General features: G+C 44.0%; 1 protein-coding gene and 1 long non-coding RNA gene across 7 annotated transcripts; both read left to right on the forward strand.

The window, feature by feature from the left end:
- The first annotated feature begins 6,453 nt into the window (after positions 1–6,453).
- Positions 6,454–8,975, forward strand: LOC4343124 (large ribosomal subunit protein eL42). Its single transcript, XM_015792127.3, has 4 exons — positions 6,454–6,523; positions 8,134–8,313; positions 8,427–8,501; positions 8,607–8,975. Exons 1-4 carry the CDS (start codon positions 6,521–6,523, stop codon positions 8,664–8,666), a joined length of 318 nt encoding a protein of 105 aa, XP_015647613.1. The 5' UTR covers positions 6,454–6,520; the 3' UTR covers positions 8,667–8,975.
- Positions 8,976–9,618: 643 nt separating this feature from the next.
- Positions 9,619–12,943, forward strand: LOC107278526 (uncharacterized). Of its 6 annotated transcripts, none has more exons than XR_003243481.2 (3): positions 9,619–11,514; positions 12,141–12,374; positions 12,461–12,943. It is a non-coding gene; the product is annotated as an uncharacterized lncRNA (long non-coding RNA). The 6 variants fall into 6 exon arrangements; XR_003243478.2 differs by having other exon boundaries at positions 9,619–11,333; positions 11,448–12,374; XR_003243479.2 differs by having other exon boundaries at positions 9,619–10,724; positions 11,302–12,374.
- The last annotated feature ends 1,547 nt before the right edge of the window (positions 12,944–14,490 follow it).

Raw genomic sequence — 14,490 nt, forward strand, 5'->3', positions numbered from 1 at the left:
TCGAGTGTTCAGGTTGCACGCATGATTTTGTTCTGAAGGTAACTACTAGTACTACAAGTAGTAGTACATTAATTTGCTGACCACTTCTGTTAGACTGCTAGGACTAAGCGGTTTGTGATAGTTTTAGGTGGTGTTTGGATCCATGGACTTAACTTTAGTCCCTGTATTTAGACATTAATTTAGGGCCCCTTTGAATCGCAGGGTAGAAAAAATGGAGGAATAGGAAAAACATAGGATTCTGACAGGAATTGAAGTGTAAAACAGAGGATTGCAAAACACAGGAAAAACATATGAATGATCGTTTGATTGGAGCGCAGGAAAAACGCAGAAATCGGATGAGAGAGATAGACTCAAAGAAAATTTTCCAAGAGGTTGGAGCTCTTGCTAAATTTCCTCCAAAATCCTCATGCAATGTGCCATTCCATAGGAATTTCATAGGATTTGGAAAGCTTCAATCCTTTGAATCAAAGGGCCAAATAGGAAAATTTCCTATAGGATTTGAATCATATGAAATTCCTATATAAATCCTTTGATTCAAAGAGGCCCTTAGAGTATTAAATATAGACTACTTACAAAACTAATTATATAAATGAAAGCTAATTCGCGAGACAAATTTTTTAAGCCTAATTAATCCATAATTAGATAATGTTTATTATAGCATCACATAGGCTAATCATGGATTAATTAGGCTCAATAAATTCGTCTTGCGGATTAGTCTAAAATTATGGATGAGTTTTATAATTAGTGTCCAAACATTCGATGTGATAGGGACTTAAAAGTTTTACCATCTAAACAGGGTCTTACTTATGGAAAGAAAAACTGTCACTAGTACACAGAGGAATTGTGTGTTTAATTGTCTACTTCTGTATTTAATTGTGTGTTTGGAATAGTACATACTTACATACTTCACATTTCTTCCGTTGAAGAAGCAACAAAATTAAAGAAATGAACTATGATGGCCCCCCAGTCCTGAAGCCTCATTAAAAACCTCCAAGCATTGTACTAGACCGCAGCCCCAACTCTGTTTTGGGTTGTTCAACAAAATGCAAGCCACTCAGGGGCAAGATCTGAAGATCCAATATCTCTATCATCGAGATAATCAGCAGACAAGATCTAAAGATCCAATATCTCTGTCATCGAGATAATCAGCAGAATGAATGCTTGCCACTCCGAGGCAGACAGAGCTAACCGAAACACTGAAATTCCATAGTCAGGTTCAGAGATCAGAGACATGGAATCTTTTTCCCCGAAATATGCAAAACGTATCGAATCATAAACACATATGCTTACTCCTCGTCGTGATGACCACCAATTCGACGGCGCGGCGAGCCGGTGGCGGTGGATTCCCCAGCTGGTGATTCATTTCGCTGCTTTGTTCTTCTGTTGCTGTCGAACATTCTGTTATTTTAACAGGGAAATTTTATGCACGAAGCAGTGCGCATCAAGTTTGATGAATTGACTAATCTTGCATTTCTTGTCCAAACAGACATACACAAGGCAGTAGCTAACTTAGATGCATTTCTATTTTTGAGTTTGAGCCACTCTTGCTTGTGTGGTAGCTAACTGGGTGTCTCGAATAGCACATGTAATCTTCTTTGCAATATGCAGCAACACTTGTGAACCTCTCCAGGATTGTCCAATCCTGACGCTCAATTAGCCACCTATCGAGCATTTCAGTGCTGCAATGCAGCTCCAACTCGAGGCCGTCCTCACCGGCTTGCTCACCACTCTCTGCCAGCCTCGAGAGCCACATCGGGATACAGTCCATCGTCTCATCTTCGAGGTACAGCCACTTCAACGCATTTAGATTGTTCACAAACTGCAGTGCAGGGCAGTCAGCTACATAGAGCTCTTTGATCTGATACAGGTCTGAAATGCTCGCGAGAGAGTGGCTTCCGTTGATACGTAGCGAGCCTGAAAGTTCATGAAGGTTCTTGATCTTCTTCAGTGCATGAGCTCCCTGTATGCGCAGCCTCTGCATCTTGGGGGCATGCTTCAGCTGTTCAGGTAGAGCTCTGAGTTTTGAACAGTCCTTCAGTTCAAGTTGATGCAGACAAGGGAATGTCTGAAGAGAAGAACTGTGTGTTGCTTGTGCTATGTGAAATGACCACTCTTCCCAGTTAGGCATCTTCCCAATCCACAAGAACTCAAGGCTGTGTTTAGTTCACGATAAAATTGGAAGTTTGGTTGAAATTGGAACGATGTGACGGAAAAGTTAGAAGTTTATGTGTATAGGAAAGTTTTGATGTGATAGAAAAGTTGGAAGTTTGAAGAAATATTTTGGAACTAAACACGGCGCAAGTTTGGGAAAGGCAGTCGCTCCATGGCCATGAAACTAAGAGCCCACTGCGATTACAGAATTTGCACGCACAATCTTAAGGAAGGTCAGATGTGGCAGCTGACCCAGTGGTGGAAATTTGAGGCAGAACCTGCAATCAATAAGTTTCAACCATGTCACATTGCAGAGAGAAGATGACTCCATCCATGTTGGAAATCTTCGGCAAAAGAATCCTCTGATGAGAAGGTCCTCTAAACAACTTGCAGGAAGTAACTTCTCAAAGATTGCTTCAGTCTTTTTAACCTCTATTTCATCCCATGGGTTATGGTCACCATTTGATTTTAGAGAACATGACAGCTCTAATCTCTTCAGATGTTGTTCGGTAGCAACGATATCTACATTGTCAATTGCTGCCTTTCCCAACTATCAATACGAAGCCATTTTAGGGCCCCTTTGAATAGTAGGGTAGAAAAAACGGAGGAATAGAAAAAACACAGGATTCTGACAGGAATTGAAGTGTAAAACAGAGGATTGCAAAACACAGGAAAAACATAGGAATTGTCGTTTGATTGGAGTGCAGGAAAAACACAGGAATCGGATGAGAGAGATAGACTCAAAGGAAATTTTCCAAGAGGTTGGAGCTCTTACTAAATTTGCTCCAAAATCCACATGCAATGTGCCATTCTATAGGAATTTCATAGGATTTGGAAAGCTTCAATCCTTTGAATCAAAGGGCCAAATAGGAAAATTCCCTATAGGATTTGAATCCTATGAAATTCCTACATAAATCCTTTGATTCAAAGGGGCCCTTAGCCGGGAGAGACTTTCTAGCTCTGTCAAGAACCACCCTTGCTGCATTGTGCTGCTACTAATTGCACTACCCACTATGAACCCTTGCAAACCAGCAAGGGAATGCAGCCCTCCGATGCCACGGGGCACCAAACTTATCGGTGTTTCTTCAATTCCAAGGCGCCGTAAACTTTGAATCCGAGTGAGTGCTCTTGGCAATGCGCAATGCGCACCTCTTAACATTCAGAAACTGCAGATTAGTAAGGTGGCCGATGCTCTCCGGTAGTGCTGGCATGTCAACGTTGTCAAAGCCTAGATATCTCAAGTGCATCATATCCCCAATTGAATCAGGAAGTTTGCCGATGTTACAGTCACTGAGGAACAATGTCCGAAGACCGCAAAACTTTACCACGAGCCTACCATCAACCTTTGGGATGGCCATTAGAAAGAGTCCGGAAACATTTTCGATCACGGGAGATTGCATTGCATGGCACCATTGCCTCTTCTAAGTTCATCAGCGACAGTCGGCGGAGCTTGATAAGGGACGAAGAACAACCGACTGCCTGTAAATTTCCGCAGATGCTTTCCCTCCTTGACAAATGCTGTAAATCTCGGAGCATCCCAACGACGGCGACGACCTCTCCACGGCCGTCGTCGCGCATTATCTTCTCCACCAGCGCCTCCGTCGCGCTCTTGATTTCTTTTCCCACCACGTTGGTTTCCAGCACAGGGGTGCTCGTACGTGTTCGAACCCGGCTGCCGCCGCCACCGCCACCGCGAGAGCCGCCGTCCTCCGCCTTGGAGTCATCGACGGAGAGGCTCAAGAACAGCTTATCCTTGCATATCTCCTCGAATCTGCGGTTCAGGCGAGTAATCTGTGCCCCAATCTCAAGCCGAGCCTGCAGTTTTTGGAGTGACGAGACCAGATTCACCGGCGCCATCGGTGGCCGTGAGCGTGGCCGGCGTTCCGCCAGAAGGCGGTCACCGCGGCACCTGCAGAGGTCGAGCACGTCGTCGGCGTCGTAGACGAAGTCCCTGAGCTCGTCGATCCACGCGCCGGCGGACGCCGCTTCGTCGGCGCCGTCGCCCGCGTCCTCAAGAACGGCACCCACGCGCTCCATCCGCCACTGCATGCTCCGGACGTCGTCCTCCACGCCGAGGCCGGCGGCGCTCCTGTCGGCGATCAGGCCCGCGAGCTTCGAGGCGCACGCGGACACGAAGGCGCTCAGAATCATCGCCATTCCCGTTGACTTCTTGCTCCTCGAAGGAAAACTCCATTGACAGAACAGAATCCCCAACGAGCCCATCGATTTCTTTTTTGGAATAAGTTCACCCTAGGTCCCTTAACTTGTCAACGAATCCGATTTTCATTCTCCAACCGAAAAACTAGATACAACGAGTCCCTCAACTGTCAAAACCAGCACGTATGAGGTCCCTTAGCGGTTTGGATGGTGGTTTTGGCTGATGTGGCGCCTACGTGGCTAATTTGATTCGTTCTTCATTTGACGTGGCGTTTATGCGGCAATTCGATCTAAGAAAAATAATAAACCCGTGGGACCCACATGTCAGTTTCACACATGAATTAATAAAAAATGGTGGGGCCTACGTGGGCCCCACATGTCATTCTCACTCCCCTCCTCTTCTTCCTCCTCTCTCTCCCCATCTCCTCTCTCAGGCGCAACAGAGAGGGCGCAGCGCGCGGCGGCTCTGGCGGGAGAGGAGGGAGCGGCGCACGCCCTCCGCCGCAACCCGCCTCCACCACCGTCGTCATACTCCACCACCTCGACCCCGCCGGCGCCGACATCGCAGTAGACGAGCAATGACACGGGGACGAGACGAAGGAGGACAAGAACGGGAGGCTGGCGGCCTGCATCTCCTTGGCATGCTTCCATGTCCCATCGAGGAGTAGCAGCGTCGGGTTGGCTCGCGCGGGCGGAGGCGTGTATCGGCACCAGGAAAGCGAGGTCGACGGCGTCCGGCGAAGGGAAGAGCAGGAGGACGAGGCTCAAGATGAGGGGGCCGGAGCCCGGAGGAACTAGGAAGGGAGGAGGCGGCGGCCGGGGATGATGAGGAGGTTGGAGAGGAAGCAGGTGAGGAGGGGCCGCTCCCTCCTCTACCGCCGACATCTCCGCGCGCCGCTCCCTCCTCTCCCGCCGACGTGGCGTCGGAGGAGCGCCTCCGTCGCGGGGAGGACGAGCACGAGCACCCGCGCTGACGTGGCTCTTGTGGCTCCTCGCCGCGAACCCGCGCTGCGAGCGGCGCGTGCACGAGGAGGTGTCGCGGCACGCGGACGCTCGCCGCGCCGACGCCGGAGAAGACGGCGACTGCGACGGATACGACGAGCTGAAGCGGATGCACTACCTGCACGGCTGCACGCGACCATCAGCGAGGCGATGCGGCTGTACCTCCTCCTCTGTCCCCCTCTCTCCCAGCTTCTCTCTCTGCCAACGAGAAGAACGAGTTGAAGACAGACGGTCAGTCGGGCAGTCATTGACACCGGCGGCAATGGCGGCGGCCTTGGCGAGCATGGACGACGACAACAACTTGGGTCACTAACATGTGTGTTTTTCGTCTCCGTGCCAAATCTGACATGGTTGCAGTCTTGCAGATGGCCGGCCTCACTGTAGTGAACACGAGCTCATGCATGTCTCGAGCAGCAGCAGCAGCAGCAACTGCTTGTTGGTGCCTGCCACTAATCCTGTTGGCTGTTTAGCTCGATCTGTACACTAATCCTCGCTGTACTGAGCTCGAACTCTGCCTCTCCTCCTCACCGCTGTGCAGCATCTAACATGATGTGGCGGCGCGGGAGTAGGCACCGACCCCGCGGCCTGCCGCCGCCGCCGCCTCTCCGCTTCGTCGGCATGCTCCTGCCGGCTGTGAGGCGGCGCCGCGGCGCGAGGAGATGGCTTGATGAGGAAGAGGGAGAGCTGAGAGGGGAGAGGGAATGACATGTGGGGCCCACGTGGGCCACGCCGTTTTAAAATTATTATTTTTAGCTGACAGGTGGGCCCATGGTTTTTATTATTATTTTAGATATAATTGCTACGTAAGTGCCACGTCAATGCCATGTGGAACGGAGGCCTAGTTAAACCAGCCACGTAGACGTAGACGCCACGTCAGCCAAAACCACCTTCAAAACCGCCGAGAGATCTCATTTGCACCGTTTTTGATAATTTAGGGACCGGTTATATCTGGTTTTGGGGTTAAGGATGAAAATCGGATTTGGCGTAAAATTAAGGGACCTAAGATGAACTTATTCCTTCTTTTTTCTTCTCTCTTTCGAGCCAATCATTTGGGCCGACCGTTCGGCCCATAGGTTACAAACAGGCCGGCCCGTTTGACTTCCTCTATATTGTAGCCGCCGCCACCAGGCTGCTAGGGTTTTCGGCACCGAGCTCGCGCCGCCGCCATCGCACCCACCGAAGGAGGGAGAGGAACCCAAAGCTCGGCGCCATGGTCAGAATCCCCGTGTCTCGTCCTTCTCTCCTCCTACTCTTTGCCCTGTTTAGATTTTGCTTGTTTCTTGCCATTTCTGTAGTTGCCTAGATCGTGCACGATCTTGGGTGTGGGTTCCAGCGGCTCAGTATCGAAAATATGCCAAATTAGGCTGTTTTTGGTTGGCTAGTCTGTGGATGTCATGTTTTCGGCCTGTTTTAAGCAGGGATTTGCTTTGGTGGCTGCATTATCATAGAGTTTGTTGTCTAGGGCTTTTGCATCTCAAATTGTAGCCCATTGGGCGGTGTTTCTGATTCTTCCAGAGAGGAAATGAGCCGTGGTCTCTGTTATTTAGGATTTTCAGTATTTGAGATATTGCTGATCCGCCCTTGCAATAGAGGATGTTTGCTATCGGCATGATGGCTGTTATCGTTTGCGCCTCTTGAGCTTCTGAGCTGAAACCTTAACAGAGAAAGTGGTTTCTGCTTCTCTGTTGGCTGGAAGTATATTTGGAAATTGAATTATGCCGAATTGTATGTTAGTGTGACTAGTTATCAGTGGGTTACCGTGCTACTTTGTAGCATCTTATCTTATACTCCCTCCTTCCCTAAATGTTTGACGCCGTCGACTTTTTTAAACATGTTTGATCGTTCGTCTTATTTAAAAACTTTTGTGAAATATGTAAAACTATATGTATACATAAAAGTATATTTAACAATAAATCAAATGATAGGAAAAGAATTAATAATTACTTAAATTTTTTGAATAAGACGAACGGTCAAACATTTTTAAAAAAATCAACGGCGTCAAATATTTTGGGATGGAGGGAGTACTAGTTAGAATAGGGTTAGAATAGGGTGGTGTCTTTAGTATTGTGTATTTCACTTTAAGTTAGGGTAAGTGAACCAATTTAAGGGTTCTTTTATCCTATTGTACGTTGGCATTAATCTAAAATTTATATAGGTTTCATTATTTTGGTGTTGGACATGTCATATCTGCATGTGTACTAAATCCTTACACTAATGCGATGCCTGACATATTAGTTTTCAGCAATCAGCATCATTCTATTGTCTAACAACACTGTTCTGCTATTATCCAAAAAATAATCCTTTTTAGGAAAATTCTAAAATAATTAGTCCATCTATTCTGGAAAGCTTGTTGATACCAGAAGATATTACCCTGTTATGAGCTATTTTACCTTTTTCCTTTTCTAAAAGACCAGCCTCTGATGACGTATGGTTTCTTATTTTTGTGAATGAACTGGACCTGAACAGTACTGGTTACAGAAATTAGCGTGACATCTTCTATATTTTCTATGTATGTTAAGAGTTCTTGCTTAGACATTTCCTGTTTGGCGTTCTTAAATCACCCTGAATTCACTGGTATAATTTAAGTGCCATCTTGATTTCACAATTGTCCTATTTGTCTTACATATGACCACTTGCTTCTGTTCTTTCCAGTGTGTTGTGTGTACTGACATGCCTGTAGCTTTTTGGTTTTGTAGTTCTCTGTATTTGCATTTCAAATTAGTTAATCTGATATTGCAAATAAGGCATTAGAAAGTGAGCACTATTTATGCTTAATGTCATCTGTATTCTTGTAGTATTGAATATGTTATCACTGTTTTTTAGGTGAACGTGCCAAAAACTAAGAAGACTTACTGTAAGAACAAGGAATGCAGGAAGCACACCCTACACAAGGTTACCCAGTACAAGAAAGGAAAGGATAGCCTTTCTGCTCAGGGGAAGCGTCGTTATGACCGCAAGCAGTCAGGATATGGTGGGCAGACAAAGCCTGTTTTTCACAAGAAGGTTTGACCTTGATTTCTCTATGCCTTGCGAATTTAAAGGATAGCTACTAGCTTGTTTGGTAGTGTTGCTTCTGTGTGTTAATTTACTTACCTCTAATATTTGTTGTCATTCAGGCCAAGACAACAAAGAAGATCGTTCTGAAGCTGCAGTGCCAGAGCTGCAAGCACTACTCTCAGCACCCGATCAAGGTCTTTATCAATGCTTTCAGCTTCTTTTTTTTTTTCCTCCTCATCATGTTATAGCATTCGGTTTTTTAGAAGCATCTGACCCGTCTTGTTGCAATCTGACTTCAGAGGTGCAAGCACTTTGAAATCGGTGGAGACAAGAAGGGCAAGGGAACTTCACTCTTCTAAGATGCTGATATTGCCCTGTTCCCCAATTCTCTGCCAGGAGTTAGCATTAAGAATGTTCTTGTCTTGCCTTTCTAGTACAAGTTATATATCCTCTTGTTTTCAGTCAGGTCTTTTTGATACATAACTACACTACTAGTATGTATGTGATGACAAGTGATTATCGTTGTCACGATCATTTTGATTTTCGGCGTTCCCTTAGGATTGGCTGGAGATGCTGTGTGATTGCAACTTGTGAGTAGTCCAGTCAGCTTCTCTGCCCCATTTCACTGGATCAAAAGGATGAAAACCTGTCATACTGTATTGTTCCAATTCTTGGTTTTTGACTGAGTACGTGTGTACGCGTAGTACTCTTACCTCGCCTAATTGATCGTCATATTAGATGACTGCACGAAGACCAAGGAAAGTCATCATATTGGCCTTACAATCTGAGCAAATCTTTTTTCCTTTTCACAATTTGTCCCAATAAGTTATTAAAGACCAATGAAAATCATCATATTTGCCTTACAATCTTAGCAAACCTTAATTCCTTTTTACAGTTTGTTCCAATAGTTTACCAAGTGATGGGTAGTTGTAATGGTATTGAATAATAGGGCATGTACGATTGAAGTTCTCTCATTCCTATCAATAAACCGGCAAATATCATTGCTAGGCTCTCTTGGCTCTTGGATTAGCAAATACATAATAATGTATATTCTTATGAAGCATAATCATGGTGGTAGGTTACAGTTTACGATAAGAACTGGTCACTCAGGTGCTAATGCTACGATGATTACTCATATCTATCCTATAATTCACTAACTTCATTCATCAAATCCAACGGATGAAAATCATCAAACATTTCCGATTCAATGATAGCAGCGCACGCGGATCACGCAGTGGGAGGGAGATCGCGCGCACGCGTAGTCACCGGGCATAAAATCTTTGTTTCCTTCCACGCCTCCTCTTTTCCTCCGGATATCGCTGCGCCACCATCCGTCCATCCCTTCAGCCGCCAACCGCCCCCTCCGTCCGTGCACCCACCCCTCGCGCCCCTTCCTCCCTCCTGCCGCTCCCCCGCCGACGGCAGCACCTTCACCTGCCCCGCCGCCGGATCGACGGGAGTCGCCGACCTTCCTCCGCCAAACTCCGATCTTGCGGCGTTCACTTTTCCTCCGCAGCCATTGCCCCGTATCCTCCTCCGCTTCATCGCCGCCGCCACCGCCGCCGATGCCGCATCTATAGGACCAGCGTCGTCGTGGGTGGCAGCGGCGGTGGCGCGGGTGAAATCGGAGGTGCGTGGCCGCCGCGGACGAAGCTGGCGATGGCCACCAAGGGGCTCGACAGAGGGGCGGCAGAGGGGATATATCGATGCGCATCCACGTCGGAAGGGTGGAGGCACGTTCAATATCGACACTGGCCATTGTGCCTTTTTTTTTTCCCGCACAATATGCTTGGTGGAATTACCTGGAGGATGATTATTTTTGTTTACTTGAATCATATCATTCACACTCGTTCATGGCTCAAGGACACGTTCTTCTATTTTTCCGTTCTGTCTGATTGTAGCATCTTCTCCATGCTTCCAGATTGGATACTCACGAGCATGTCCAAACAAATATAGTGAGTCATCATTTTCACGGATCATATTTCTGAATTGATATGAGCACTTCCATAATCTGTTTTTAGTATAATAGTTTTCCATTGAAGAAAAACAGAGTTATACGAGCTCATTTTCATCCAAGTTTGTCTGCACTTGTTTTGATGAGGCCAGCTAAATGAAATAACTTATGGTGGGCTTGTTAGATCTCTTTGGCATGCATGCTCTATTTATTGACATAACTTTAGCTACATGTTTTAGATTACAACAATGCGGGATGAATATTTATCATTCCTAGCTTGACAGTTTCTGAATATTTCAGATAGAATGGATGATCCCTGCGTGAAAGCATCAAGTGACATGAGCACTTTCTTTTCTTCAGTTTGGACTGAAACAAGAAGGGAGGTCGATTTTCCTATTGAGGCCTATGCCATGAATATTTCCTACTGGTTCTATACCACCACATATGGAACATAATTTACCTTGTAAGAGTTTTTGTTTCTTCACTTTCTTTAGTTTGCACTATCCTTGTGGTTAACACTTGACAGGTCCTGAGAAGTAGTCAGTAGTATATACTTTAATTTGAGAGCATGGGTAATGGTGTACTTTTATGCATATCCCTGTGCACTCATCACACTGTTTCATGACTGCCAATATGCCATTATGTGTTTCCTATGTTCATCGATTTCTTCTACTCATGACTGCCAATAGTATGTTAATAGGAATAAATAGGTAATTTTAGCAGATTGTATGTCTATCGTACCTCTGTAGATTATTATGAAGAGATAGGTGTAGAGCACTTTCAAGTTTCACCTTTACCCCCAAAGAAGTGAAGGCATTTGAGATTATTAGAAAAACAATGCTCATTTCAGTAGGCAATACCATAACTGACCCTTCTAATTTTGATTGCAGAGTCTGCAAAATGCTAAGTGGCCCTTTTTTGTGTAACTTGAATAGTTATGTTATCTTTTTAATTAATCATCACTCCCTTTTCTCTTGTAAATTCATCCACTATTATTGGGACGGGAACATTTGGATGTGGAGCAATTATTTTCACTGCAGAGATTGTCATGTTTGACAACTCAGCTCCTAAGGTGCTTAATGTTTACTTGTTCTTTTTTTCTAACAAAACTTGTTCGCGTTCCATAGAGAGACACCTATGTGATGGCTGATGAGTGCAGATAACTGATCTACCAGTTGTGGTGCAGGGGTATGGGCAAATATATGTAGTAACAACATATAGATGTGCCTTATTGCAGGTTCCTTCATTGGCAGGTATGCTCACTTATCCAACTCTTGTTTAAATCACTTAATTAGTTAAGATGATACACCAGCATTACTTTTGTTATTTTATAAGATTTTTACTTTTATCCAATAAAGAATTCAGGCCACACTATTTGCACTACAGAAAACAATAAATTTGATCATTTTTAACATGCCTATTTTTCTCCTGCTTGATGTTATATTTGGATGGATGAACACATTCATGCGTATTTTATGTTCATGGGTCATTGATGTGAACCATTTGGGAGGGTTGCCTTTGCACATATTTTTGTGGATAGCTACACTAAGACTGCTGGGTGGCATAATTGGGATTAATCTGAGAATGAACTAACTACTTGCTTCTTTGAGTACAGGTATTGGGCGAATTTGCAGCTTTAATTTGCTTCTATATAAAGGTTATGTTTTATAAAGCAGTGGAAATGGTTTTGATGTTTCGGTTCGGTCTACAATTGGCCGTCGTAAACTGATTGTTTTTTTTCTAATGTTAATGAGATCAATTTGCATAAATTTAATTATAGCCAGTTATGTGTAGCACGCTTTGGTCTGAACTTATGCATTAACTCTGAAGTTCACTTACAATTGTTGGCAAATTTGCTTTTACTAACATGTATGTACAGGATGAAATATAAATGTGGATGGATTACGAAGTTGCACGGATTCCAGTTTGCTTCATTCAGAGAGACCACTTAAAATGTGGATATGGATATGGGGATGGTTAATGAATACCCAGTGACAACCCTAGGTAGGATGAAGGAGAGCGGATTAGTGTTGGTGAGAGGAGGATGACACGGTGGTGTTGGACATATTTATAAACAATTAATATGTAACCAATGTAAGTTGGTTTTCTTATGGTAAGGTTCATCTCTCCAGTCCTACATCATTTTTGCTACGTTACAGTGTATTATTCCTAATGGTATATATTCCAATTGTCTATCAGTATTATGATGGTAGCAGATGCTTGACGAGAGAACTAGGAGAACATGATGGTGGCATATTCAAGAAGATGCTTGACGAGAGAACTGGGAGAACCCAAAGGATCTGGATGAAGTACGTGGCATATTACAAAGAAGATTCATCAGAGTTTTTTTTTTTTTTTTTTTTTTTTTTTTTTTTTTTTTTTTTTGGAAAGAAGACATCATTACGATGGATAAGTTGGCTTGTTTTTTCTATTTATTAAGATAGATAGTGGTTGCTTTGGTAGTGATGATGGTTTTGATGGTGTAGGTTTTCATAAGATGGAAGATATTCATGCTCCATCAGCGTGATGCAATAGTATCGTAGCTAATTTTGTTCTTAACAACGATGTCGATGCCAAGGCTCCAAAACATAATTTATTTAGATTTTTTTTCTTTCTTTTATGGTTTTTGGGATTAATACTTGTGATCTTGTTTGAACATAGAATCAGAAACTTTTTGAAACATATATTGTTACCTTTTGGTTGTTTGCTTTACATTACTTATAACGTAGTAGCGTTGGCACGTGCATATTACTATCTCTTTAAATATTGATGTCATCCATATAAAAAGAAAGTTTCATGTTTCTTGGCCAAGCTATGAATTCAAGGTATGTTCTATCAACATTCTTTCATTACATCGAATTTGTAGGGTGCCTTAGCATACCATCGGCCTTTTGATCTATTGCCTGCCAACGAACTAACTCTGCTTTCTAGGGATTGACAAATTTTCTTGAAACGATCGAGGATAGGGATGCACAAAACCTTCGTTGGACCACCCCTCCAGCTCTCCTTGACATTGTCCAAATTTTGCTTGAAACGATCGAGGATAGGGAGGCACAAAACCTTCGTTGGACCACCCCTCCAGCCCTCCTTCACATTGTCCCTGATTTAGAACTGTTCTTTTGCTTGTATCAATAAACCTTACATATAGGACATGCATATAAGTTGGCGTATTCTTTATAGAACAATATGCAATCGTTTGGATATGCGTGTATTTTGAACCTCTAGTGACAATGGAAATACCACTTGTTTAGCTTCATATGTTGTCTTGGGCAACACATTCTCCTCCAGAAACAAGTCCTTTAACAATTTGTTCATCCATTACTTTATCTCAAGTTTCATAAGATCCAAGAGAACAGATAACCAACCTTATATTCGTTGCAAGCTGGGTCCTCAACACCATATAACATTGTGTTTAGACTATCATTGTCGACATGCACTCGATAACCACCCAACGGGGAAGGGACAAACATATTATCTTCATGTCATTCCTCGTTTTGTTCGTCGCTCGCTTCATCTCCAGTATTCAGCGGCTCTTGTGTAACCATTTGTGCATCCTCGATAGATCAGATGAGTGTGTATTCATGCTCTATCGGCAAACATGTTCTTATTTTTACAATCAACGCATAGACAAGTCATATATTGACTGTTCTCTCTATTTTTTATCTTGCTCTGCAGCATTTAAGAAATCTGCAACACCCATTCTATACTCTAGGCTCACTCGATCACTCCTGTCCTTATGTAAAGTATGAACATTAGCTATATATTTTACGCAATTTTTAATCATGATTTATTTATTATTACCTAGGGAGCTTCTTTTATTATTTTTTTAAATAAAGAGCAAAAATTCGCCCCTCTAGCCCTCTCACCTAAGGTGTGAACAGTACACTGGATTGAAATAACTATTCCACGAAGATCTTAAAGAATTTATACTATGTGCTATCAATAATGGGCCATAAACGGAGACCATCAAAGATCAACCCTCATTCGTGATAGGCTTTATGGTCGTTTTTGTTAGGCTGGTATATCAGGGCCATCACCGATGAGGGTCGTCGGTACGAGATTTGCTTCTGGCCCGTCACCGACAACCTTTGATGGGCCGGAGCCAAACGCTATCACCGATGTGGGTCAAAGGTGATGGGTTCGACCATGAAGCCTCACGTGGGTCTCTCTAGGTGACTATGTGCCGGAGCTTTTTCCAGCACATCTTATGTCAGTGCAATAATACTGTT

This window comes from Oryza sativa, chromosome 7, assembly GCF_034140825.1.
Source record: "Oryza sativa Japonica Group chromosome 7, ASM3414082v1".
Taxonomy (NCBI): Eukaryota; Viridiplantae; Streptophyta; class Magnoliopsida; order Poales; family Poaceae; genus Oryza; species Oryza sativa.